This window comes from Chelonus insularis, unplaced genomic scaffold (assembly GCF_013357705.1).
Source record: "Chelonus insularis isolate UGA/USDA-ARS -01 unplaced genomic scaffold, ASM1335770v1 contig_3_pilon, whole genome shotgun sequence".
Lineage (NCBI taxonomy): Eukaryota > Metazoa > Arthropoda > Insecta > Hymenoptera > Braconidae > Chelonus > Chelonus insularis.
Window position 1 is genome coordinate 3,885,127 of NW_023276556.1, and position 27,055 is coordinate 3,912,181.

Sequence of the window (27,055 nt, forward strand, 5' to 3'; positions counted from 1 at the left end):
CTCACATGAGCATATACCAACCACGAGCATCCAAACGATTCACCCGTAAATTTCTCCATCCCTTTACTTCGAATATGCATTTTACATCTTCTCTGATTCAACGATGTTTTTGCACATACATATGAGTTAACAACACATATTCGAATCTCGTTATCATTCGCATTCATCAATAATTCACCCTGTCAGACATCGATTTAACCTCTCTTCTGCTATCTCTCTTTTACGTCAGTTTACAAATGACTGTTAAACTATTTGAAATATTTTTTTTTTTCAAAATCTAACAAGTTTATTGATTTTCATTAGGAGAACTTTTTTTTTGTAGAAATTAATTATAAATTCAATCGAAAAAAGAAGAAAAGAAAACTTCAAAATTTCTTATAATTTAGTTTGGTATCGTAAAGGAAAAAAGTTAAATTAATAAAGTTGAAAAATTTCAACAGTAAATCCATTAAAGTGATAGCATTGAATTGACAAGTTTCTTTGAAGTAAAATAACAGCACCAAAAGATCCGTTTGTCAGCTTTAGTAGAATTTAAGAAGTATAAATCCTTAAAAAATTCGCAAAGATGGAAGAGAATACATATAAAGAGTGAAATAGAAGAAATGTTGGTCGACAGTTACGCATGAACAAATGCAAGACAGAAGGGAACAATTTTTCAGAGTTATTGGGAATATCGGGATACATTGGCTTTTAAAACTGGGTCGAGCGTTAAATTTTATCCGAAGCATAAAACACTCGAGTCTTTTTGACTCCTCTTGTTATGTCAATTCAAAATAAATTCTACAACAAACAATTCATCATACTTTACTAAATCAGCGTCGAAATAATATTTCAATCTCACGTGCACATTTTCCTGGAATTTTTTAAATAAATAAAAAGTCGAATAAAAATTGGATTGAGACGAGGGAAATAAATTAAATGGATTTACATCAATTTAATACTATTAAATAAATCTGACAGTAGTTTTATCGTTTATAGTAAAAAAGGATCTTTCAGTTTGATAGAAAGGGATGGGTTAAACTTTGTTATTTTAGAAAAAAGAAGAAAAAATTTATTTTATTAAACCCTTGAATTGCATGAAAGATTAAAATAAAGAATATAAAAAAAAACAGAACTCTTTTATCTAATGGTTTTTCCAAGTATCATACTACTACGAAAAAAATTTTAAATAAAAGAAGAGTATATTTTTCTGAAAAGTCTTCTCATCTTTTTAACTTTACAAAATGTCAAAGAGTAAATATTTCAAATGATACGAAAGCTGATTCTAAAAATGAAATTAAATGTATTTTATATGACATACTATGGATTACTAGTTAAATATAATTTTTTTCAATAAAATTAATATTAACTACAGTATTCTAAAGAGTTACTAAACGACAACATTTTTAGCATAAACAAAAATTCAACTGATTTTATTATAGAAAAATATTCTGTAGAATTAAATTGTATTTACGTTATTGAACCTCTGTAATTTTATTATAAAAATAAAAATTCTAAAGCATTCTCGTATTTTTTTGTATTTGAGCAAAAAAAGTTTGTAAAAATATTTTTGCTATTATGAATTTTTAAAATAGTTAATGAAAAAAAATAGTTACTAGAAACAGCTCCATAAAATGAAATGAATATGTAATTCCACTTATTAGTGACTCATTAAGGGTTCTTATTTGCATCATACGTGTTAAGATGGAGGTACCAATTAACCACCTCGTCTCTATTACCAGCTGTACCGTAATATTCCCATTAGTGATTTTGCTGTGATTATTAACTGCACTGTAATGCGGAAGTCAATAAGAGCTAAATATTCGGGATATTGTTAAATTAAATTGTTCCTCAATTGTAAAATACTCTAGATTACTAGAATTAAATTAACCAAAAAAATACTTTGTATGAATGATATTAAATAAAAACGATGAAAGCAATTTTGATAATAACTCATAATGTGATGATTGATGAATTGAACAGTGTTTAAATCGAAACTTTATTGTATTGCTAAACGATGAACTTATCCTATTCATACATTACTAAAGAGTAACTGATGATTAATTATGAATATATTATATCTAAATGTAATTTCATAGATCCTTAAATGATAGTTACAGTAATATTATTATAATGAATGAGATCAATTATTAAATAAAAATTAAACTCGAATTAGTAACGGTCAAGATAGTTTTTGTTGATTAGGTTCATTATTTCATCATTAAGTATTCAAAAAGTTGAGAGAAAATTATTTAAAAAAGAATCTAAAAAAATAATTTAATTTTAATATTTTTAATTTAAGTGTTCATTAATAAAAAAGATATTTTATAAAAGATATGTTAATTTGTTATTTTATTTTAAAAGAAAAAAAAGATAAGATATCAATTATTAAAATATGGATAGAAATTCTTCTTGCATATGATACGACTAATATGACATGTTATTACACCGGTTGTTGAATTTTGAAGTAGTGATAAGCAATATTGCAGATAATCCTTGAATACATTATCAAAAAACGAAGAAAAGAGAGATTTCTTTGATAAAAAATGCAGGAGTCTTTGTAGTCGGTGGAAGTTGAAAGTAAGAAGGTGGAGAAGAGATCGAGAGATTTAATTTTTCAGTAAGTAGGTATGGTGCGCTCGCGCACCCCTGATATAAGGACAGAGGATGTTGAGCGTACTGGCGAGGTCGTGGTCGGGCTGCATCAGTACATATATAGTGGAGCATAGCACAGAACACAAGAGAGTCCAATTTTGCTTTCTCTCTCCGTCTTTTGCACCTCTATGAAGCTTTCGGCTTTATTCGGGTGATACTCGTGCGTCCTCGCATCAGGAACGCGCGACTCTTGCTAGACCCCGACCTGACGAGGATGGAAAACAGGTCACATGCCCTCTCTTCCTCATTCCCTCACACTTGCCATCTTCCTTCCAGGATTTGGCGAGCAGGAATACCCACCTACATCTGCCAAAGCTGAAAGTTCACGAGGGGCCAATGCCTCGTCCTCTTTTATAGGACCCTTAGTTCCCCCTTATGTTCCATTCTATCTTACTCTATCAACACGACAAGGATCTAGGATACTAGGACTTGAATTCGATGCTCTTGATCGTACCAGTGAAATCCTATCAAGGATATCAGGAAACAAAAGTTTACTTTTCAAAGTCTTCTAGATTTCTTACTAATCTCCATTCAGTAGATTAATTCTCCAGATTTTATTTCCTAAGCATACAGGCTACTTTTAATTTATCCTTTCAACGGCATTTTACTAACTTTCCTCCTGTAGATTGAATTTGATTCCAAGTATTGCGTGGTATATTTTTGTTGCAGGAAAAAATATAAATTATTAAAACATTCTGACAACTTTTATGACATTCTTTTCTGTTCTCAGGTAGTTAAAGAAAATATTTTTATACAAATAATATTCTGAATTCTCTTTATTAAAAATACCACAATTGTTTATTGTGTTAGAAACATTTATTACTGTTTCAAACTCTTTCATCTACCGCAATGGTAAAGTGTCTGAACAAAATTAGATAATTCTACTTAAAATTTTTTTTGATAAATCACGAACTAACTTCAAAGATTTAATTAACATTCATTAAATAATAGACGATTGTATTTTTTTCCAACAGCTAAATACTATTATATAACCAATAAGTTTTTATCAAACAGCAGAACATTATACGAATAAATATAGACATAAATTAATGTTTTTTTTTCTACTTTTCAGAATAAAAAAAAAAAATATTATTGCTGTAAAGTATTGGAATATACCCGAACAATTTTACACTATATAAATTTATCTCACGATAATATTTCTGACAGAACATATTTATTATTTTTAAATAAACAACAAATACATTATTGGATACGAATAAATCGATTTTACAAACTTTTTTTTTCTTCAACAAGTTTTCTCGGCAAGTATTTGAATAATAAATAACGATCATTTCATTATAAAATTTTCTTCTAAATTACAAAAAAGTCCTCCTTGAATATTGAAAAAATATGTTACAGATGTATTAGCATTACATTGTCAATAGATCCATTTCTCTTTGTGCACATTCTTTCCAACTCTAGCAACGTTTATCGAATATAAATTACTACTCGTACAAAACTGATATTAACTTTGTATAATAAAGAGATGCAAACAATGTGTCGGAGTAGTTGGAATATGTTTGTCTTAAAAGGCTAAACTGAACTGAACTTTCATTAGTGTATGTAGATGAAACGTGCGAGGTTCATACAAGACCTTTTCCACGAGACACAAAGTAGCATAGGACGTAACGTCTGACTTTCGATGAACCTATCTCCTAGTGTAAAAGAAAAAGTTGTCTCGTTCAATCGATAGGAGTTACGTAAAAGGAGTTACGTAGTTTTTAGAACTCCCTTAATCTGACCATTCTTCAAAGTCTCGACCACAATAGAGCACGGCTTTAGCAATGGCCTCAGATACTTTTGTGAGGAATTCAATTGAACGCATTACTGGTTTATTTGGTATAATTATACACGACGCAATATATTCTGTAGTACCGTAGAATAGATATAGAAGATATATGATGTCAAAAGCAATATATTTTCATGCACGTCCATCCATAATTAGCTCGTAATCGCATTACATTATCTGATCTTATGGCAGGCAGTGTAATCTAGTTATTTTGATGTAATTTGCAAGATTCATGATATAATAGGCACAGTATTGGAGTAATTGGAATTTTTTGATCGAAAAATAATCGTTGATGTAGTAGAGTAAATGATAAAGCAATTTACTCAACACTCACTATTCAAACTTGAAACGAATTTTAATTTTTCGATAATAGCGTTAAAAAAAGTGAACCATTCAAATCTGTCTTTTTATAATTTTGTTCAATTTTTATGATTGAATTCACTGGCTTTTTTGAGTACCGGAAAATATTTAAAATGATTTCGTTGTTCATTCAGATAATAATATAATTGGAAAATGATAAATTTTAATAGAAAATTAAGCTATGTAAATTTGTTTTTATTGTTTGGTAAAAATAAAAAGAAAAATTCAATAAAAGAAATATTTTTAAATAAAAAATCAATTGACACAAAAGAATTAAAAGTTTTTTTTTTAATAATTGGATTTAAATAGAGTACTTCGAGGAAATTTGATCGAATGTTGAACAAAGAATGAAGATAAATGGAAAGAAAAAAATTTTCAACTGATTTTTGGAGCATTTATCAAAGAAAGCATTTCTTTAAAAGTCTTCATTCTATCTAAACAAAAATCTTATTTTTCTTTCGTTGAAATCCACACTCACAAGTGCAGTATTACTGTGGGAGGCTTGAAAATCTGCTGCCTCGAGACTTTCATTTCATCTTCTGAATTTTTAGTCCTTGTACCTTTCGCCTGAGGACTTGGAACGATTTGATATCTTTTATCGTTGGGGATATGAATGACGTCGATAACGCGAACGACATCGTGTCTGGTTGAACGTAAAATCAACGTAAGAGAAAGTAGAACATAGAGAAGAGGGTGAAAATAAAATAGAAAATAATAAAAACGTGCAGCAAGGTAAATCTTATTGACGCCTCAAGCTATTGAAATGCCTCATTATTGAATATTTGATGGAATAGTGAAAAAAAATAATTCTCAGTCAATTTAAATACCAAATTGAATTTTTAAAACTTGATGCATCAACCACATTAATGTAACAATTTATTTTTATAAGCCTTACATCATTCTATGTTGGTAGTTAATGATAATAAAATTTGTAACAACTAAAAATCACCAATCTTTCTTAATAGTTAAAAGATAATTCAATAATAATTTTTTTCAAAATACATGTGAAAAATATTGCTAACTTAGCTTTAAGAGCTTAATTGAATTTTCTCACGTGAAAACAGACATCAAAATCATACCTCACAGGTATATATTCAATTTTACTCAACTTCTGTATCATTCAGTATTAAACTGATTTCAAAGTACTCTTCATCCAATAATAACAAACATTTTCTAATAATTACCTTTACCAGATATACACACCATATATAACTAACATTAAACTTCAGTAAAAAAGGTGTTGCTAAAAATTACTTTTTGCTAACTGATATATTAACTTTGACATTTTTTGATAAATTACACTTTAAACTTTTTTTTTGGAAATTCAATAAACAACCAAAGGGTTTTTCCAAAAAACTGTAAAGTTTTTAATAATTAACTAAATAAACTAATCAGTAAGTTCATACATAGGATATTTCGAAAAAAAACATCAATCAAATAAGTCCAGATCGATAAGTGATTTGGAAAGAATTTGTTTATTCATCTCCAGATGAAGTAAAAAAATATCCACCTCATAAAAGCCCTTACTCCCACATTTGCATTATTTAAGAGGATGAAGAGAGTGTGTCTGACGAATTGTGCCTTGTTCCACTTATGTTAGTCAAGCGTATTCTTGGTCTTAAATTACCCAAAACACTAGCCTGATGCTTATTCTGGTTGTATTCTCATATCGTCGCACCCCCAGGGAGATACTTCAAAGGTCATATGCCTCATGATAAACCGAGATGTTTAGTTTCTATATATCTTAAAGCTTAGATACAGCTTAAGAAGTTTACCGATAGTAGCCTAGGGTGGATAACGAGATGTAGGCGAAGCTCTGGCTGACCGAGAAGAAGGCCATGACGAAAAGAGGGGTGAATTGAGAGAAGGGGTGGCAAAGTTGCGGGCTGCTGCGGCTCTGGCGCGACAGTTCTCCCTCGACCGTCGCACCATTTACTTACGTTCCTTGATCTCTCGGCTATTTATACGAATTCGTAAAACTTTCACACATTATTCTTTTATTTTCTAATCGATTTAATTAAACAGCTAAATATAATAGGAATCAAATGTCCTAATAATAAGTGAAATTAAAAATTCAAGTGCATTAAAAAGTTTTTTAATCAAAATAATAATAAATTGACCATTCATATTTTTATAAAATAATAAATAAGTGAGTATATATATTTTTTTTTATTTAGTTCGTGAATCAGTATCATAGTAAGGGAAATACTAAAATATAAAATTAGGAGTTTTTAATATTGAAAAAAAAGCAAGTGAGTTAATTAGCGTAAGCGAAAGGCGCCCGAAAAGTTTCATCAACCCCGCCCCAAATATTATTCTTACTCTTTCGCTCGGAATTTTTCCTAGCTTCAGCAATTCTAAGCTCAATTTACTTGAAATTAACAAAAGAATATAACGCTATTATTCTTTTTTTTTAATTAATTTTTTTTTCTTTTTGATATTTTTCTTTTTCATGTTGAATTATAAAAGTATAATTTTTGCTCTAGAAATTCGCAAATGAACATCCAATTATAAAGCTTTCGTGAAACATTGAGTCGACAGGTTGAGTGAATTTAAAAAGGACTCTGTATAAAAATAAAGTCAAACGTTTCTTTCTTGTTCATTTGTAATAACTCTCTTTAAATAATTCTTTAATCCTGATAAACTGTTTTTCAGTTTATTGAATTATAAATAAATTTAATTAACTTTAATTATTTCATTTATAATGATGATTTATAAATAGATTTATTAAAAAGTATAATAAAAACGAGATTGAGTGATCAAGATTTGTAAGAGTAAGCGATAAGATGCAAATTCCTCAAGGCTATTTATATTTTTTTTTAAGGCAAAAAAAAGCTTAATAAAGAAGTAACGCAAAGAGAGCAAAGAAAGAAATGCAACAAAGAGACCACGACCTCTTGTTTAAAATAAGTAGAAAAATTTTATTAGTACTCATAAGAAATGATAAAATGTGATAACAAGCAGAGTAATTAAACCTCAGCACAATTTGTGAAACGCAACGAGGTGAAACGCGACTCAGTAGACAATTCTATCTTTTAGCTACGAGAGAAGTGATTAAAGCAAGAAGACAAGAAGAGGATTGCAAACAAAAATATATCTTTGTTAGTATCGTCATAATCATCATAATAATAGTAAAAGACAATAATATGCTAAAAAATTATCTTATACGAGGGTATAATTACTTGCATATATTCATTATCTTTAATAAAAATTTCCATTTTTTGAAAATAAAATAAATAAGAAGAAAGGCAAGTAGTACAGAGAAATTTTAGTCAGACGTTCAGAATTTTTTCGTTTTCAGCCATTAAAAATGAATTGTAATCATTTTAACAATAATTTTTATTCTTATTTCAGTTATTTTTTCAAGCATTTTGAATAAAAGTAGAGCGAAAAAATTTTTGCACATTTTTAAATGAAACGAAGGCTGGGTAGAATGCACTGTAAAATGATATCTGGGACTTATGTGTCAGCTGGATACATTTGCAAGTGATTCAAAGCTGGAAATTGTCACATTTTTGTTGGAGATAATTTACAAACGTGGAGAAGAAAATAAGAATTAGGGAAAAAGTAGTACATCATAGTATTATTTTACATTACGATAAAACAAGTGTTGTAGTAAATCATAGAAAACAAACGTGGATTGAAGTAGAAAGAAGTAAATTTGGTGGTGACAAGTGTTGATTTAAAAGTGAAATTGGCATGTATTGCCTAAGTGTGGCATGTACGTGTAGTAGTGGTGTTGGAGATAATGACACTAAAGAGAGATGAGATTGGAACTGGGGGACGCAGGGAGAAGAAGAGGATTCGAACGAGTTGGAGTGGAACAAAAGCAGAAGAGGTACAGCCATGTCATGGGAGTCTGTTGCGTCCAAGAATTATCTCGGGTTTGTATTAAATTTCATCTTACCTATTAATTAAACTGCTCTTATTACAAGAGTTAACGAATCACTTTGAGATCACTGCAATGTTAAGTGACATTTATCTACACATATCAGTGTATAGATAAAAATTTATGCTTTTAACATGATTTTCAAAGGAGATAAGCATTAGATTTTTCCTTTAAAGCTCTTTAAGGCATAATGAAAATTTATTTTCAATATTAATTGCAGAACTTTGTGATGGAATGGTTAATAAATTAAACTAGTTAAAATAAATTTTATGAAATTTTGAAGAATATTTTCGATAATCTACGTAAGCTTAAAATTAACTTGATTAATTAAAGTAATAGGTCTTGCATTCTTTCATTGACGTCGATAAATTAAGAGCACAGAAAACACTTAAGAAGTAGATAAAGTTTGTTCACAAATTCAATGAAGAATTATGCAACATTTTTTTACCAATTAAAGAGCATAGAAAAAATTGTTAATTTAATAAAAAATTTTTTTGTTTTAATTGAGTGATATATCATCGAAGAAAAAATTTAAATAAGTTTAAAATAAACTTTAATTAATTTAATTACAAAGTATTACATTGATTCATTGACGTCAGTAATTCGAGAGTATAAAAAATACTTGAAATTTAGGAGAGTTTCATTAATTTATTAAAATAAATTGTTGAATATTTTTCAGTGGCTTTTAAATTTTGCGAAAAATGGCAGTTTAATATTGCAGTTATTTTTTAAAATTAAAAACACAATTAAAAATATTTATTTACATTTTTGCGACATTAAGTAATACAAAGAAACACTTCAAGTTTATTAAACACTTGAATTTGTTCTGAGTACACTCACAGTAAATTTAACGAGCTGTCATATCATAAAAGTCCAGTTTATTCCACGGACAAAAATACTTTAACAAGAGAGATTTTTTAACGTCATAGTTCAAGGATTATATCCTCTACATCGACATGATATAAAAATTCACTAATAAAAGTAAGAGTGTTCATTTTATGGATGTATATTTTTGATGAGTTTACTATATGATACTTTAATAACTATCATTTGTTTCCGCCTTCACGAAAAGTATCTAAACAAAAAATACATAATATGATTTATTAGATACTTTCGAGGCTGCAGCAGTCGCATTGCAGAGGCTTGAAAATGACAGAAGAGAAAAGAGGCTCAAAGCGTGATTCCATCCCCGTGTCTAGAATAGCCAATGCCACAAGTTCACAAACTCGGACTCCTGGGCAATCAGCCAACAGTCCTTTATCTTTATCTATACATTCTCTTTGCTCAACCAGAACTAACATACCACATGGACAAAAAATTTGGATAAAAACTGTTTTAATTTCATAAATATCCTGATTAACTTCCTGATTAGTAATCTTTTTTGTATTATTGTGTCGTAAACTTCAGTAAAAAGTTTTTGAAAAATAACAAAGAGTACAAATTGTATAGCAGATATTGATTGGTGTTTTTTATTGATGATCATTTGCGAAAAATGTTAAGGAATTATTATAATTATCTTCAATTGAAAATTACAAGTTAAATCAATAATTATTACTAAAATAGAAGAATTAATGTTCTCTGATTATTTCATCTGTAGAATTATATTTTTAATTTATTACACATTTCATGGCAAAAAGTTTATTTTCAGTTAATTCTATTGAATGTTACAAAAGCTCTCACATAGTTGATTATTATATCAGAAAATTTATTAATACATTAGTAAAAACTGATATAAAATATTATAAAATCAACTTTATCTTTAGTTAGGGATGGTAATTAGAGCTTGATAATGATAATTATACATTCATACAAACAAATATCTGGTCCATTGTCAAATACACTCACTTCTCAACCAAAGTTTGGAACATACCGAAGAAGTTGATGAAAATTTCTAGTACAATCGGCTTGAAAAAGGGTAAAGATAATAGGAATAATAAGTGATTATATTGGATGATATACGGTAGTTGTTGGTTGGAATCGAAGAACTAGTCATCCGGAGAATCGGGTCGCGTGAAGCATCCCACATTGTGGCGAGTTGTGATAATTTTGAATGCAAGAGCTCGACGATGGTACTATGCTCCACTATAGGGGAGCGTCAGGCGTGTCAGCAGAATATTCATTGTATTGTAAAGCAGAGTCCCCAAGTTATTCTCTGTCTCCATTCTCCACCCTCATATCTCAGTTGTAGTGTCCTTTCTCCATTGCTCTATACAAATGTCGACGCTTCTGAAAGCACCTGTATTGGTTCATGGCCAATAGAATCACATTTAAACAAGCCATTCCTTTCACTCAGAACAACATTGGCACAATAAACAATCCTGATAAACAGGTTTTCCGATATTGTGTAATTTAATCCATGTAATAATGAAAAAGAAAATCCATAAAAGTGAGTGGATTAAATTTTTTCTGATCTTTTAATTATTTTCCAGAGGTTCTGGCAGCCATCAGCTTTCAGCAACGGCCTTGCTTGGCAGTCCAGATGATTCTAGATTTCCTCTGGATGTTTACGAGTTCGCTGAAGAAGATTATCGATATCAAAATGGAAATGGAAGCACTCACTATCAAAATGGACGATCTGGAGCTGGAATATGGGAGTGTCTTATAGGCTGCAGACATCGACTCGATCAGCAATTGGCAAGAAGACGAGTAAGTGAATAAAAATCAATTTAATTTGAATTTTTATCATTCAAATAAAATGAAATGAAGGAAACAAATAGACTTTTATTAATATAAAAGTGGTGGAGAGTAAAAAATGGTTTTTTCTGATGAAAATAAGGAGATAAAAATGTAGAGAAGAGAATAAGAGGAGGATTTTATGTATAATATATGATAAGAAAAAGTATAAAATATAGCTAGAGGTGAAAGAAAAGTTGAAAAAAATTAAGTATGACTTGAAAGTAACCGTGAAGGTGCAAATAAAAACTGTAAGGCGTAAAAGAGAAAGGAAACCAACTGTCGACGAGTTAAAAGGTTTGAACGGTGTTGCCAATAGCAGACATCGATGAAATGCTCGATTGGAGCCTATTCTCTGTTATGTACTTTCTTTGCTTTTGAACTACTTCATCTCTTGAGAGGAGTGTAAACAACTCACTATTTCTTTGTTACTGTGGCTTTTGTTATTGTCACAAGTAGTAATGAAAATGGTTATGAAAAATAATAATGGATGCTATATAACTCAAAGATGATTAACAATTTATGGAGCTGTTTACAGCAGTAGTAGACATAATAATAAAAGCAACATCGTTGAAAAAGTTGGAGAAAAATATTATAATGAAAGATCTGGTATTTTTTTATGATGAAATTTACTACACAAGAAAAGAATGTCGTATTTTTTATTCATGATAGAACAAAGACCAATTAAGATTTTTTGTGGTTTTGATTCAGATTCTGAGACAGTTAAAAAAAATAAGAAGCGTCAGCAAAAAAGAAAATGTACTTAAGTCTTAGGGGAAAGATCGAAGCTATTGTAAATGATAGTCGTTTTTCTTCCTACTTTCATTTATCATTTTTATCTATGGCTTGATTTATCGCTAATCGATATATACTTCTTGCTAAATGAATCATCTCCGGCAATTTTTAATAATTAAAAATATCACCAATGCATATATCATTTTCGCATCAATTGAAGTCAAATAAAGAGTATAATGATAACATTAATTTTTTTCTTTAGTTATTCAATGATAAATGAAGTTTTTTCTACTATTCAGATTCTATATTTTATCATTTTACGTGGGTTATATGTGGTGAAAAAGATCTGAGGACAATGATAATATTTTCTGTAGGAAAAGTCTCAATATATAGTTAGACAAGGGACTCCGGGGATGACAAGGCTTAAAGAATAAGAGAAAAATGAGAAAAGAAAAAAAAAATATAAGAAAATAAAAGCGATTTCTACGTAAATAAAATGAAGATTTTTTTTGCAACTTACATTTATCTGCAACAAAAAAGAAGGTGTAAAAAATTTATTCCAATTCAAAAGTTGAACAGTGACATCCAATTACTTACACAGTTTTTTCTCATCATTTTTCATCTTTATTTTCAGTTAAATATAAATTACTGAAGCCACACTTCTTGTATTGAAAGAGCAGGATTATTTTATTTATAAAATTATTTAACTTTCATGAAAACAATTTTTTAGCTACGCAAATATATTTAAAGAATGAAAATTTACAACAGATCGTTGACAATGTTAAACTTCTATTACATATAATTTTTTATCTCCAACTTTTTCGATAATTGTAAAAACGATTTCATGTTCATAATTTTTTTCATTATCTTGCCACTGATTTTTGTCCACTTCATAGGATTAAATTGTAGTGTTTTGACAAATACAGCCTCTGAAATATCTTGTTTGTGTGCTAAAATTGGCGATTCCTTTTAATTTATAACGATGATTAGATGGTACAGTTTGATTACGTTGGCATTTGAAAATACTAATATGAAACTCAGCATTTTATTTTTCGGCACATTAAATTTAAGCTGGATCGTTTATTAGTTTTTTTTAAAAACTGGTTTTTCTGAAGTGATTTCAAGAAAATCGACTTGATTTGTACTATACCATTCTCTATACTTGAAAGAATCCATCAAAAAAGATGTTATGTGAAGACTAGCTGGAGACAATGCCTTTCCGAGGCGAAATAATGGACCTAAAATCAAATGGAAAAACATAACAGTTAGCAGGTATTTTAGTATGATTTCAAAAGTCCATTTTCGAGTGCGTATTTGGAGCACTGCACTTTTTTACCTGATTTAGATAAACAGGTGCTCTCGCATACTTTTTCGCAGAGAATTCGATTCTCTACAAAAATAGTATCTTCATTATTCCTCCTGTCTATCACCGTTCTTGCTATGGAAGCGGAGAAAATAAAAAGTTTAACTAGGTATTTTTTTTGGCTACTGGACTATTAGTTTAAGAAAAGTAAAAGAATATAATAATATTTGAAAGAGATATCTACATAAGTAAAATAAAAATGTTTATCTTATTTTTAATTTACCCAACATTTATGTGGACGCTATACCCATTACTACATTTAAGAAAAATAAGTAAGATAGTAGTTCTAAAATTTAAAATAAAAATGTAAGAATATTAATGTCAGTGTAATTTCAACACCGAATTGGTGTAGGGTAGCTACGATGTAACAGTCCATAAACTTTTATGTATTTATCTTTTTTCGCTCGAGGCGTCTTACATATTTTTTAAAAATATTATAAAAAAAAATAGAATAATTTTATGTATTTTAATATATTTAATTTATTCACATAAATTCAATAGATTTAATTTATAAAACGTAATTGGAAATAGTTAAATATTTTCTATAATTGATTTATATTTTTTGGAAATTGCAAAAATTATAAAAACACTACAATATCAAAAGAGAAAAATATTTTCAATTATGGAATTATTTATTTTTATATAGAAGAATATCTCAATAACATATTGATATTTTATGAAGATAAGTTAATAAAAATATAGAACAATAATTAACAATTTTTAATTTATATTACTTTAAATGTTTTGTCTTCAGCTTTCTCAACAATAATAATTATGACTTTTACAGTCATTATTTTCTCCTCTTTTGTACAATCAACTGTTTTCCATGTAGAAGTATTAACTTGTGATGTCTCAACAAATACAGGCTTTGAAATACCTTCGGATGTTTTAGAAGTACTTCCGAATGTACAACTCGAATTGCCAAATAAAAATATTTTATTACCATTAGAAGAAGTCCCTAAATTTAGTTTATTGAATATCTGATTACTTTGAGATTTAAAAATATCAATATGAATTTCAGGATTCTGTTCTTCAGCACGTTTGATTTGATTTGGATCATCTGTCAATTCATTTATTTTTCGAAGTGATTTCAGAAAAATTGACTTGGTCTGTTCGTTACCCGTATCTGCATCTGAGAATCCATCAAATAAGATGCTATTTGAAAACGTATTAGATACGATACTTTTCTTTTTTTTATCTAGTCCGATATCACAAATGACGTTTGTATGAAAGTCAGCTGTGAAGTGAAAACGTCCATCATTTTTGTCCAAATAACCAATTTCGATTTCGATATTATACGTAAGCACTTTAGTTCTAAAGTTGTAGTGCAAATCACGTGGTGTTATCAAATTTCCATCGAGGTAAAATTTAAATGTTCGCAGTTGATCCATTATTCTTCAATAAACCTAACGGAACACAGAAACGAAAGTTATTTTAGCTGATGCAATAACAAGTTGATTGAAGGTATATGTATATTTACTGTTCTGTTCACAATGTTCAAAACCAAAATTCTCACTGTTGATCTATAACTACGAATATTCCACTATTTTCAGTCAATGCCTTAGGAAAAATTTTACACAAATTGACGAAATCAGTTGATGTTATGCGTCATCATATGAATGGCAGTACCGGCTTTGTTGTATCAAAACATTCTATACTTTCGACACCACTATGCTTGACAATCATATGTGAATATATAGTATGGTCAATTTATTATAGTAAGTGCTCTCTAGACTTTGAATAATAACTTAGATTGATCAAGTAATAACGTAATTTAATTTATAAATTATTAAACAAAAAATACTTCACTATTAAGGGATTATATTTTAAATGGAAATAAATTATTTAAATTTCTAATTGAATATGCAAAGTAACAAATTTGTTCCATTCATTTTATTTATCTCCGAAATGATTTTTTTCAGGTAAAATAGTCTTTTCTTGAGCTAAAAAAGCCTTTGAAATTGAAGTTCCATTTCTTTGTTGAAAATAAGCTCTCTCAGTATCTTCATTCTTTTTCGCCGTTTCTCAACGTTACTAGCACAGCCTTAAAAAGAAACGTTAAAGTAGAAACGAGCTTGTAGATAGAGAAAAGTTTAGCTGGAATCCAAAAAAGAAACTGGGCCGCAAGTTGATAAAGCAATCTTGCACCTACACGAAAGGTCGATGAGAAAGACAAAAGGGTCGAGGGTAAATATCGACATCAGACATCATCGCGAAGAATGAGAAAAAGACGAAAAGAGAAAATCGACGAACTTGGCCCAGTTGTTTGGGTGGTTGCGTGCTCGACTGTTGGATCGATGTAAATGGTTTTACTTGGAGAGGTCAAAGTAAAGAGATTAATATTCTTCAAAATTGGCCTGAATGCTTATAGACTATTATCAATTGAATAAAGGTACAATAAAACAGGTTAAATACATAGATTACAGAATCTACAGAACATTAAAATCAAATGAGTCATCAAAAGAAATTTTTGTTTGAATATTTTTTTCAGATCAACAGATTATAAAATATTTTCATATGTTTCGTTGTTTAAAATAGAATGATAAAAATTTTGTAAAAATTTGAACGGTCAACTATTGGTGATTAATTCAAGGTTTATTGATAACCGATCATAATCCGTATTGATTTGCGGACGAAGAAATTTATACGAAAATCTAAAAAAATGCATGTTTTATGAAAATCAGTTTTTCAATATTTTTATCAATATTGTATTGAAGAATTTTGTTCCAACAAATACATTGTATTATCGATATTTATTTCCCGCTATGTATTGGAATCTAAGCTAAACGTGAGCTCCGCAAAATTTTTGCTCGAAAATAGGGTGATAGATTGATGGAAATTTATGATCGCTGAACTATCAAGGTAAGATAATTGATGTTGAAACATTAAAATATACTTAACGCACAGATGCTCTATATTCCCTCATATATATTTTATCAAAAAAGAAAGAAAAATATTTTATTTTATCAATAACTCTTAATATGATTAGAAACTATTTTATCAGTATCATAGAAGTATGAAGATAAGAGTAAAAGATAAGAGATCTGACATTAAATTCATCAATAGTTCGCGTAGTATTTTAAAAGTGGAGTTCTTTTGAATGTGACCTCATCGAAATAAAAGCAGGAATTCAACCTTGCCAGAGACAATCTTTCATGTCTTTCAATGATACCTGAGTATCTCATCTACTATTCCAGTTAATTACTCAATTCTTCATAAAAAAGAAAAATTCCTAAGTGATTTATATTTCAAGATTACTCTTTAAACTCTTTTTTGTAATTCATATTTTCTCTACTACCCTACTATATTTATGCTATACCTTGTGCTCATGAATTACCTGAGGATAAAGTTCAGGGTTGAATCGATACGACCTTCCTTCCTTCCCTCTCAAGCAAACCTTCATCTTTATTCCAATCCTTGCGTGATAATCGGCCACATTGCGTAAGAGTTGAATATTCTACACGTGTTTAATATGATTGGATATAAAGGAAATCAGATAAAACCTTCAATGTCAACTTTCTTCACATTCATTTATTAAATGAGCTGGTAAACATCAGAGAAACTTGACCTATAATAGATTCTACCATGAAGTATGTTATGTATTTACCATTGAAATGTAACCTTGCACTGAAATATGCCATTGTAAGTTTAGATTCCATAGGGTAAGTGTCCCAATTCGTGACCTAACAATCCTTAGGTTTGTTGTGAATGTTACCTAGACTAAAATAGAATGTTTCTGGTTGATTATTTTAATTTAATAGAAAATGAATACATTTCTGCTTTTATAAATACATACTAACACTGGAATAGTTCAGAGCTTAATTAATTTGCTGATTGGTACCTACCTTGATTCTATTTATAGGATGATGAAAAGATATCTTTATGATCATTAAAATGAAGATAATATTGAAAAATATTAAGGACCCTGAGATATTTATAAAAGAAAAAAAAACAATCAAGGACATTTTGATATTTATAAGTTTGTTGATTTAATTATAAATATTTATTCAATAATAAAACTATTGACTTATAGATTGAAGCATATTAGAGATCATTTGCAACATAGTTGATAGAAAAAAATTGTCAACAAGAACTAGGATTTAAAAGTACTTAAACTGTCTCTTCTTTTACTCTTGAAGCAGCTTTTCGAACTTTTTTACTTGTAGACGAAGCTCTTAGTCTCTCTCTATGCACTTTCAACTGTATACTTGGTCATTATATTCATGTTCTACTTACTTCATTGAGTTTAATCTTTTTAGTATTTTAGAATTTCTTCCACTTTGATAATCATTAATTAATTTAATGTAATCAATTTAATAAAATTAAATTAAACTGAGAATTGAATTTTTTGAAAAATGATATTCAGTTAAAATTAATCAGTATTTTCTACTGAAGATTCTTCTCCACAAATCTATGTAATTTATCAAGCGTAAAATTGAAAAGTCAGACGACAGTTGAAGGAACATTTGAAGAACTTTAAAGACTTGTTGAAGTTAATTGTATTAGTTTTAGAAAGAGTTGCCTTCTAAAACTTAATAGATTTAATTATTTGCATCAAACGATACCTAAGATGTTAAAAAATAAAAAGAATTATAAAAAATTTAATTAATCTTTATGTAAATATTATAATTATTATAGAAACATTGCAAATAGCTTAAAATGCTATGAAATAAGAGAAGGAAAAGAAACAATGGGTTAGACAATGAAAAACATTTTAATAAATGCAAGCAATTTACCAGAAAAAAGACACATCAAACTAAAAGCATCCTTGACATATATCTCTAGTAGAATAGACGAAACACTTGCAGAGCAATATACTAGGATATTCAGTTGATATTGTGTAAAACGACAGTTCACTTAAAGGTATTATTATATTCTGTCAATTTTTTTCTCGACTATTCTTTCAATATAGATTGACTAATACGTGTATATGGTTAATATAAATATATAAAAAATAGACAAAAAAGCTCTTTATAGCAAAATAAATGCATATCGATGATCAATACATTTATTTTTATTTTTGTACATGAATTTTTCTCTTGACTTCTCTTTAACTCATTTTTTATTTATTATTGCATTGTGCTATGTTTCAGGTAGAACAAGGTTTAAAATTGTATCGAGCACATAAGCAGCAAGCAGCAGTGCGAAAATGGAGGGGTGCATTGAAAAATATCAGACAACGTGAAGACAAATTTACCCTGTTGGGATATCTTTATCAAGCTTACATGGATTGGGGAAAATATAGGTATATAGTAGATAAGTCAACATTTTTTTTAAATTACGGTGTTCAATCTCTCATCTCTCATATTTCTATTAAGTATATCGTGAAAGTTAACAGGTTGCTAAAGTTTTAATTAGGCCACTTAATTAGTTTCATATTTTTTTAAATATTAAAAAAACTAAAAATAGAAAGAAATAAAATTCTATTGGAAAAATTAAGACTTCAGTATCTATTTGAATAACAAATATTTTTAAAAACTGTGATTGATTAATTTTTAAAGCTAAAGAATCGATTAAGTTATTTTTATCATGACTGTATAATACATTAATGAAAAGATTTAATTTTATCTCATAAAAAGTTTGCTGAACTAATTTTGATTCCTCTTTTTAGACACGTTTTTGATATAAGTTTGAAACAATGCATGTTTGAGGATCATCTTCATATGAATAAGAAGCTCTTCTAAACCTCAAGTCGATCATAAATTCATCACTTGCTTCACTTAATTTTATTGGATAACAAATATAAAATTTATTTTGATAAAGAAATGTAAAATGTCAGATTTTCCAAATTTCACTGCTATTTTTTTATTCTTTACATTTTATACTGAATTTTTTTGTATCTATTTCCAAATTCTGTTGTTTGCAGTTTGATTTATTCATGATTCTAATCATGAATAGCATCAACGAATCGTTTTCATGTAAATCAATTAAAAAATTTCTACCTGAAAAATCTTTTTCTAACGATTCGAGATGATTGAAATTGAAAAAAAGCTGTCGAACATTTTTATTATGATATAGTTTATACAGTGTAAATTTTTTTTCCATTCATTCAAATATTCTGTATAAATTTAGTTTCAACCTCCAGAAACATTTAAAGAAAGAAACTCAATTGTATTTTGCATTTTATTCCTATTTTATATCTCTACAGTCGTTTTATCAAGCACGTCTTTTGTATGCATGAATCAATCTATATTTCAAATAAAGTCATTTTTTGTTATTGTTTAAAGAGTTCTTTTTCACTCTAGTGTCCATAAAAGCAAAACTTTTACCTATCTCACGAATGTGAGAGATTTCTTTTAGCTGCTTTATAAAATCCTTTAACTTCCAATTTTATGTATACTTTTTTATTACAACAAAAAAAATTGTTTCGGGGATTTTGGATAAAAAATTCTCACAAAATATCTGGAGTCTTTTTTTTTAGATTGAAAATTTACTGATACGATTCCAACGATTATCTACAACTCGTTTCTTTTTTTATCAATACATTTCCATTTTTCTCTTGAACGCCTTCATCTCCATAGTTCTATTTTTTCGAACAGAGTACTTTTAAAACCTTTTTCTTGTATTCAAGTAAACTCGCAGAAATACTTTTGTTGAATACTAGATTGCAACGTTGACGTTGAAGAGCTTCTATAGTATACTAACAGAGATAGAGAGCTTAAGTATATGAGATGGTATAGAAACCACAAATACCTATTGGCAAATACCATTGACCAGTACTGACCGATATTGACAAATAGTACATGGTGCAGCACTTACCACCTTCCGGCGTCCTGTTGAATGCCTTGAGATTCCATTCCAAGTGTGCAAACACGCGAAAAGTTTTCAATAACCTACTAACTCTACAAAAAAAAAGTTCTTTTTCTCTCCTTTATTATGATTCTATCTCAATTTGTCATCATTTTAGACTTCATATCCTGTACTTTCTTTCATAGTAATAAAAAATCAAGGTGTCGCGAATTCTTGAAGAGAAGGAAATTGGCAAATTTGACATAGTGCAGTGATAAAAAAATTCCTTCTTTCTACAGAGAAATGAGTTATGAATAATAAAGTTTCTCCAAAAAATGCATAATAAAATTTTTTTTGATTTTAAATAAAAAAATGTTATTGATTAATTTTTTATTGACCAGAATATTATTAACTAATAATAATGAACTAATTAAATTTTTCATTTAAAAAAAGAAATTAATATAATAAAAATCACGGTATAAAAATTGCAACAACTTGCCCTAGTTTCTATTATATGAGTATACATTGAAGTTATTTACTGAGTTAACAAGTTCTGTTAGGTTTACACTGCCAATAAACTTCTGACAAGTCAACACTCTTGTTTTCGACCTATGATTAATAATTTGATTAATATCACAAGATCACTCGATTTACCACTAAAGAAGCCACATATATTTTTTTTTAATTATTATCTAAACACGAAATAATTGAGGAATAAAATATTATCACACGTACCGGAATTAATCTTTCTGAGAATAACAGTAATGTTGAGTATCAATTAAATAAAACTTGAACTCATCCTAGGTATAGAGAACAAAAGAGCGGCTTTAAATCAACAATGAAAAGTAAATAAATTTATCAGGGAGAAATTACAAATTACGTCATCATAAGTTCTAAGTAAATCCGTTTTGTGGTCTGAGGACATCAAGGACATTATATTCCCTTGGGTGTGCTAATAGCACTGTGGTAATCCAAGCTGAAGTGAGCATTTATCTGCAATTCTGAACACTGTAAAATCTCATGTGACGTTAGGATTCATTAAGGAATAGCCACATGTGCTACGAACAGACACAACAGTCTGACTAGTGAGAACACGAATAATTTATTCATTTTGTCATTACGCGAATAGACAGAAAATAGAAGCATTGTGGTATTGCCATTGAATGCTACAATTAAGTTCAATGATAGAATTGCTTTTACTAACACTAAAACTGTTTAAACTCAATATCAATCCTGTACTTGATTGAATACAAAAGCATCTTCTAAAATGAATTATTCTAAAATAATAGCAACTAAATAATGCTATCAAATATTTATGTTATTGACATTGATAGTTTCTGCGAATCCAATTATCAACAATTATTGTGAAATGGTCATCGAAAACAATAGTTTGTTGAAGTATTTAACCAGTTAACAATCAAAGCTTTTGAATAGCATAATTGCTTGTACTTGTGGAGATAAATGAAACAAATAAAACTAAAATTAGCTGTAATCATTTGTTTTACAGAGATAGTATAGACTTCGCTCACAGGCAATTGAGTATTTCTGATGACCTAGACTCCCCTAACATGCGAGCTGAGGCTTATTTGAATTTAGCAAGAGCCCACGAGAGACTTGGAGCACTAGAACGAGCATTAGCTTATGCCAGACACAGGTAAACAGTGCTTCAAAATTGTAGCATTTTAATTGCTTACAACAATCACTTGTTACAATAGAATAAACCTTACTCTTTTATGTTAATTAATTCATGAATTAATTGTAAAATAAATTACTGAATTCATGAATGATAAATATTTTTGAATGTGAACTTCGCACTAATATGTTTATTGTAACTATAATTAGTTTTTATTTTTTAAATTAATCTAACTAGTCTGTACAACGAGTGTGACCAATGTGCTACAGCTGGATTAGTTCATTTAACGGTGGGCAGGGTTCACCTTGAATTAGCCGGCTTCTGTAAAGCGCTGGAAGCTTTCCAGAGAGCTCATAAAATTGCTCATTCTATTCAGGATCCATCCCTTGAACTTCAGGTATATGTTTAACCCATTTTACATAACTACAATTATCTTCAGTCAACCTTATGTACTGCTACTATAATTATAATTATTAATATTAATACGATCATCTTAATTGTTTTTGTTATTTCTGTGCTTGTTATTAATATTAAACTAAAAATGTTTAAAGTTGAAAACATAAAATGATATTTCTTAGATTCACAAGTAGTACATATACTCTATTGTCATATATTTTCGAGTATTAAATTTAACTTCTAGGTATATGTCGGGCTGTCAGAACTGTTTTGCCGTCTTCAGGATGCAGAAAAAAGTGTGAGATATGCGTCAAGAGCATACGATCTCTCCCGAAGTTTACAACTAGGAGATTTGAATTCTAGACATCATCGTGCTGCCTTATTACAAATGGCAACTGCTTTGAGGAAGAAAGGAGAACTTGGTGATGCTCATGACTATTGTTCGGTAAAGTTTATTTGATAACTGATATAATTTTAGATATTAATAAAATATAAGTTCATACTAAATAAATTTGTCTCAAATAGTGAAATATATTTGTGCATTGAATAATGTTAATTGAGGATTTGAATATTTCGTTATAAAAAAATGTCCTTGTCTGTTTGTCAGGAAGCGACAAGATTATCTCTAGTTGCAGGAGACCAAGCAAGTTATGCTCGAAGTATACGAATAATGGGAGATATTTACCGAGCAAAATCAGATATTAATGTAAGTTGATTAAAAATATTTTCTAAATGTCCATAAAAGTAAAAATGAAGCTTGCCAGAAATCGAATACATTGATCTTACCTAAACCAATTGTAAAGCTACAACATAACTGATGAGCTTTTGATTACTAGATTTATCTGACATAAAAGACTATTGGAATACAGTTGGAATTGAAGTTTGATATGTTACAGAAAGCCTTTCGACAGTATGAAAGTGCCATGAAATCTGCTGCAGCGACTGGAGATCGATTGTGTCAAATGGAAGCAATGGATGGTGCTGCTAGATGTTTAGAGGCTTTGAGACTTCAGCATAGAATTTGTGATTGCAGACCTTTAGAGTTCAACACGCGATTGCTAGAAGTGGCCAGTTCAGTTGGCGCAAAGGTAACATTATCTCCAATGTTTTCAAAATATATCACGACTATCAATTACCATTAGATCATTAAATATTGTTTCAAAGCGCAAACAATGTTAGCTAAGCTTTTAGATATTTATTAAATAACTTCAACAATCTTGGTCAACTTTTTTTAACTTTCAAGAGGAGAAAAATGTTTGAAAAATTTATCCAAAGCCCTTAAGTTATTTACAACAAATGTAAAAGTATTGGAAAACGTCTCAATGATATTAAAAAATTATTTGAAGATTTTTAAAGATGTTTACAGAGCATTAAAATGTTTTCTTCATAGCTTAAAAATTCTTGAGGAGAAATGTGTAATATTTTATGAAAAAAAGAAAATACCGAGATAGTATAAAAGAGTTAAAAACAAGATGAAAACTCACATTGCTATTGTTTTTTGTTTTGAAAAGTCGGAAAAAGAAGATATATTGTCTTAATGTTTTAGCTCTTGGTAAGAACAGTACGATGCAGACTATCACGGATCTACGGTTCTCTGGGTGATGAAGAACAAAAAAGTCATCATGAAAGAATAGCTTTAGCCACAGAGGAGGATCTAGAGCTTAGATGTGGTGGATGCAATGAACCTTTTGGCTTGGAAGCTGATACTCTTGAAGCATTACCATGCTCACACATTTTACATGCTCGGTATTTATTATTCAAAACTATATTAATAAAATTTATGAAAGAAATTACTAATCTATTTGGATTTATTGGAATTTTTTTAGATGTGCATATGATATTCTAAAAAGACGTGATAAGAAGAAGAAACGTCTTTGTCCTGATTGTCATAAATCAGTGAGCTCACGTCTTTATCTTCACTGTGACGATTCTCATGAACTGAATCAGAGTTCACTTAGTTTAGCTTCTTTGAAAGCTAGTAGTCTGGTCACTTTGGAAGATTGTCATGCTACAAGCAGTGTTTAAATATTTCCTTTATTACAATATAAACTTAAAATTCATTTTTGTTTATTGAAATATTCTATGAATTCGCTGATGAATTTTTTATCAGCAAAGTATTAGTTATTTATTAATTTTAAAAACTTTTACTGATTTTATATTTAAAAAAATAATTACGTCAATTATTTTTCAAACAAGTTTTTTACCTAATTAAATTTTAAATAATGTAAATGAAAAGTTTTTTAATCATATTCTAACTAGTCCTAACATATTTACATGTATAGAACAAAAATTAGTAAACACAGGTAAATTTTTAATTGAAGAGATAAATGTAATTGAGTTTTAAACCATTTTTCAAAGAAACGTCCTTAATAACTCACATGAATATTTGAACAAGTAAAAAAATGTTATCGTTACTATTTAAATAAAATCATTTTTTAAAAAGATAAAAAATCAGTGTCAACGAAAAACTCCTTTACAAGAGAAAAGTTCTGAATTTGTGTTCAAATACGTCTAAAGTAATGAAATAAACGTCACAAATACATGAACAAAAATTTGAAAAATTTAGAAAATTGTTGAACGTCTACTTGTTAAAAATCATAGATTATTACAATAATTGTATAGGCAAAAAAGAGCCATAAGCATGCGGTTCTTTCTAGAACGAAAATTTCTTCATTCCTTTTCTGTAAACTTATTAATATATTTTTAAGGCTATAGTGAAAAAGAAATATTCTTTTTGATCGGTGCTAAGAAATAATGAATGAATAAGATATAAAATAAATGGGAATAAAAGAAAAATATAAAATAGATAATCTTATATATTTATGCATAAAATATGTCTAGCAAAGAATATTTTGAGAAAACATTGATTGATAATTGTTTGTGCACGAATGTATCTATTATTTTCACACAATTCATAAAATTTAACTAGTTTAAAAAAAAAAAATTCTTTATATATCAAAAATTTGATTTTCACTAAAATTGAACAATTCTATCAATTGAATGTTTATAATTATAAAATAAATAAATCTTGTGTGCCAAATAAATAAAAAATATGTTGAAATAACCTGCCACGGAATGAGAAAAATTGTAATTGATGATTATATAAGTCAGATAAAATAATTTTTATCTTGACAATGTAATGTATTTATTGAAAAATTATTTAACCTTTATTATGTTCGGTTGATGAAGATAAAATTGTCTCATCTACGTACTCACTGCCGTAGTTCATTTTTAACAGCATGAAAATCCTCTCATTTTTTTACATTTCAGAAGAAAAAGTAAATGTGAGATTCAAATAAAAAATTTAGAAAAATAACAAACTTAAGAATCAATATATAATTTATATTAATTTAAATAAGAAACCATTTTGATAATCCTGTTCTGAGAATTCATTACAATAAATAATTGGTAACTAATTAAATTTTTATTTATTGAAGTTAATAATTGTAATAATTATCATTTTGGAATTAATAAAAAATAATAAAAGAAAAACAAAGAAAAATATTCATTTCTGTTGTAAAGAGTGTTCATGCTAGTTAGCACTTTAATATACGCACAATCAGAATGTTGTTAGAAACATACATTGCACACTTGTTCAAAATGAAAATATGCTCACAAAAAAGTTGAATTAATAAGTTTATTGAATTACTTAATTTAATAGAAAACCAAAAAGATGATTAAAAAATTTGAAAAATGTTGTATATTGTTAAATTATAATATTAAATAATAAATCAGAATGCGATGTGGTAGTAATTAAAATAATATATATGTCCAACTTTGATGTAAAAATGGTGGAGTAAAAGAAGAAAAAGTGCAATGGAATAGTACCTCATTTGAAAATAAATTTTATGGAAATAATGAAAAGATGATTGTTTTTATGATGTTAGAATTAAAGACAAGGAAAGAATTTAAGAATAAAATGGATGTTTTTAATCATCAAATTAGTTTATGAAACTAAAATAGGGTTAAAAAAAAAATAAACATAAATCTGCAAACTATAATGCAAAAGTTTTATTTGCGACTTTGATTTCAAATTTAATTAATCTGTACATACACATAGTGATGATACTGCTATTTTATTTACTGGCAGCGTTCAATTTACATTAGTTCACTTATTTTTATATTTCTTTATTCAATTATTAAATTATTATGAATCCTTTTTAACCACTTTTTCCATTAATAATAAAAATGAGTATAGAAGAAGTATACAATCCTTCAACTATTTTTTTTATTCAATGTGGTAGCAAAAAAAATATTACCAGACAAATCAATAAAGTAATTAATAATTAATGATAACTTATTAACAGTTGACAAATTATGTATTGTAATATAAGGATACTCCTAGAAAAATAGATAATCAATTAGTAATAATTAATAAGTGAAAGCAATCATTTCAGTTATAAACGTTATTTAACTGTTAATAAATTCTATTGATTATTATTATTATTATCATGTTATCAAACTTAGATATGCATTGACAGTAGAAAATGACAGAAATGAGCTGTATTCGAATTTTAAATATTCCATAAGAATAAATAAGTATTTCAGCGAAAAATTTACTCAACAGGTATATTGGATGAATCTATGAGAAATCGTATCGCTTAGATTTCATTTTAAATGATGTTTAATTTATTCATTTATCTTTTTAAATGCATGTTATAAATGAAAAGTTTTAAATTTATGTTATAATCATTATTATAATACATCATCACATAAAACATTTTATTCTAGTCATAATAATATAGATAAAAATAATAATAATAATAATAATAATAATAATAATAATAATAATAATAATAATAATAATAATAATGAAATAAAACTCCTTCGGGATGGCCGTAATGATGTCTTTTA

General features: G+C 28.2%; 1 protein-coding gene and 1 long non-coding RNA gene across 3 annotated transcripts; one reads left to right on the plus strand and one right to left on the minus strand.

Annotated features, from left to right (window-relative positions):
- The first annotated feature begins 7,766 nt into the window (after positions 1–7,766).
- On the plus strand, positions 7,767–24,287 carry LOC118068539 (43 kDa receptor-associated protein of the synapse homolog). 2 transcript variants are annotated; one of them, XM_035086015.1, is made up of 11 exons: positions 7,767–7,884; positions 8,138–8,667; positions 11,102–11,318; positions 18,537–18,688; positions 21,680–21,826; positions 22,043–22,202; positions 22,446–22,646; positions 22,809–22,907; positions 23,083–23,289; positions 23,748–23,947; positions 24,028–24,287. In XM_035086015.1, exons 2-11 carry the CDS (start codon positions 8,630–8,632, stop codon positions 24,224–24,226), a joined length of 1,620 nt encoding a protein of 539 aa, XP_034941906.1. In that variant the 5' UTR covers positions 7,767–7,884; positions 8,138–8,629; the 3' UTR covers positions 24,227–24,287. The 2 variants fall into 2 exon arrangements, with proteins under 2 accessions (XP_034941906.1, XP_034941907.1); XM_035086016.1 differs by lacking the exon at positions 7,767–7,884 and having other exon boundaries at positions 8,630–8,667; positions 23,098–23,289; positions 24,028–24,226.
- On the minus strand, positions 12,902–15,131 carry LOC118068540 (uncharacterized). Its single transcript, XR_004690522.1, has 4 exons — positions 14,924–15,131; positions 14,178–14,849; positions 13,417–13,518; positions 12,902–13,318 (listed from the first exon to the last, which is right to left on the minus strand). It is a non-coding gene; the product is annotated as an uncharacterized lncRNA (long non-coding RNA).
- Positions 24,288–27,055: the final 2,768 nt, after the last annotated feature.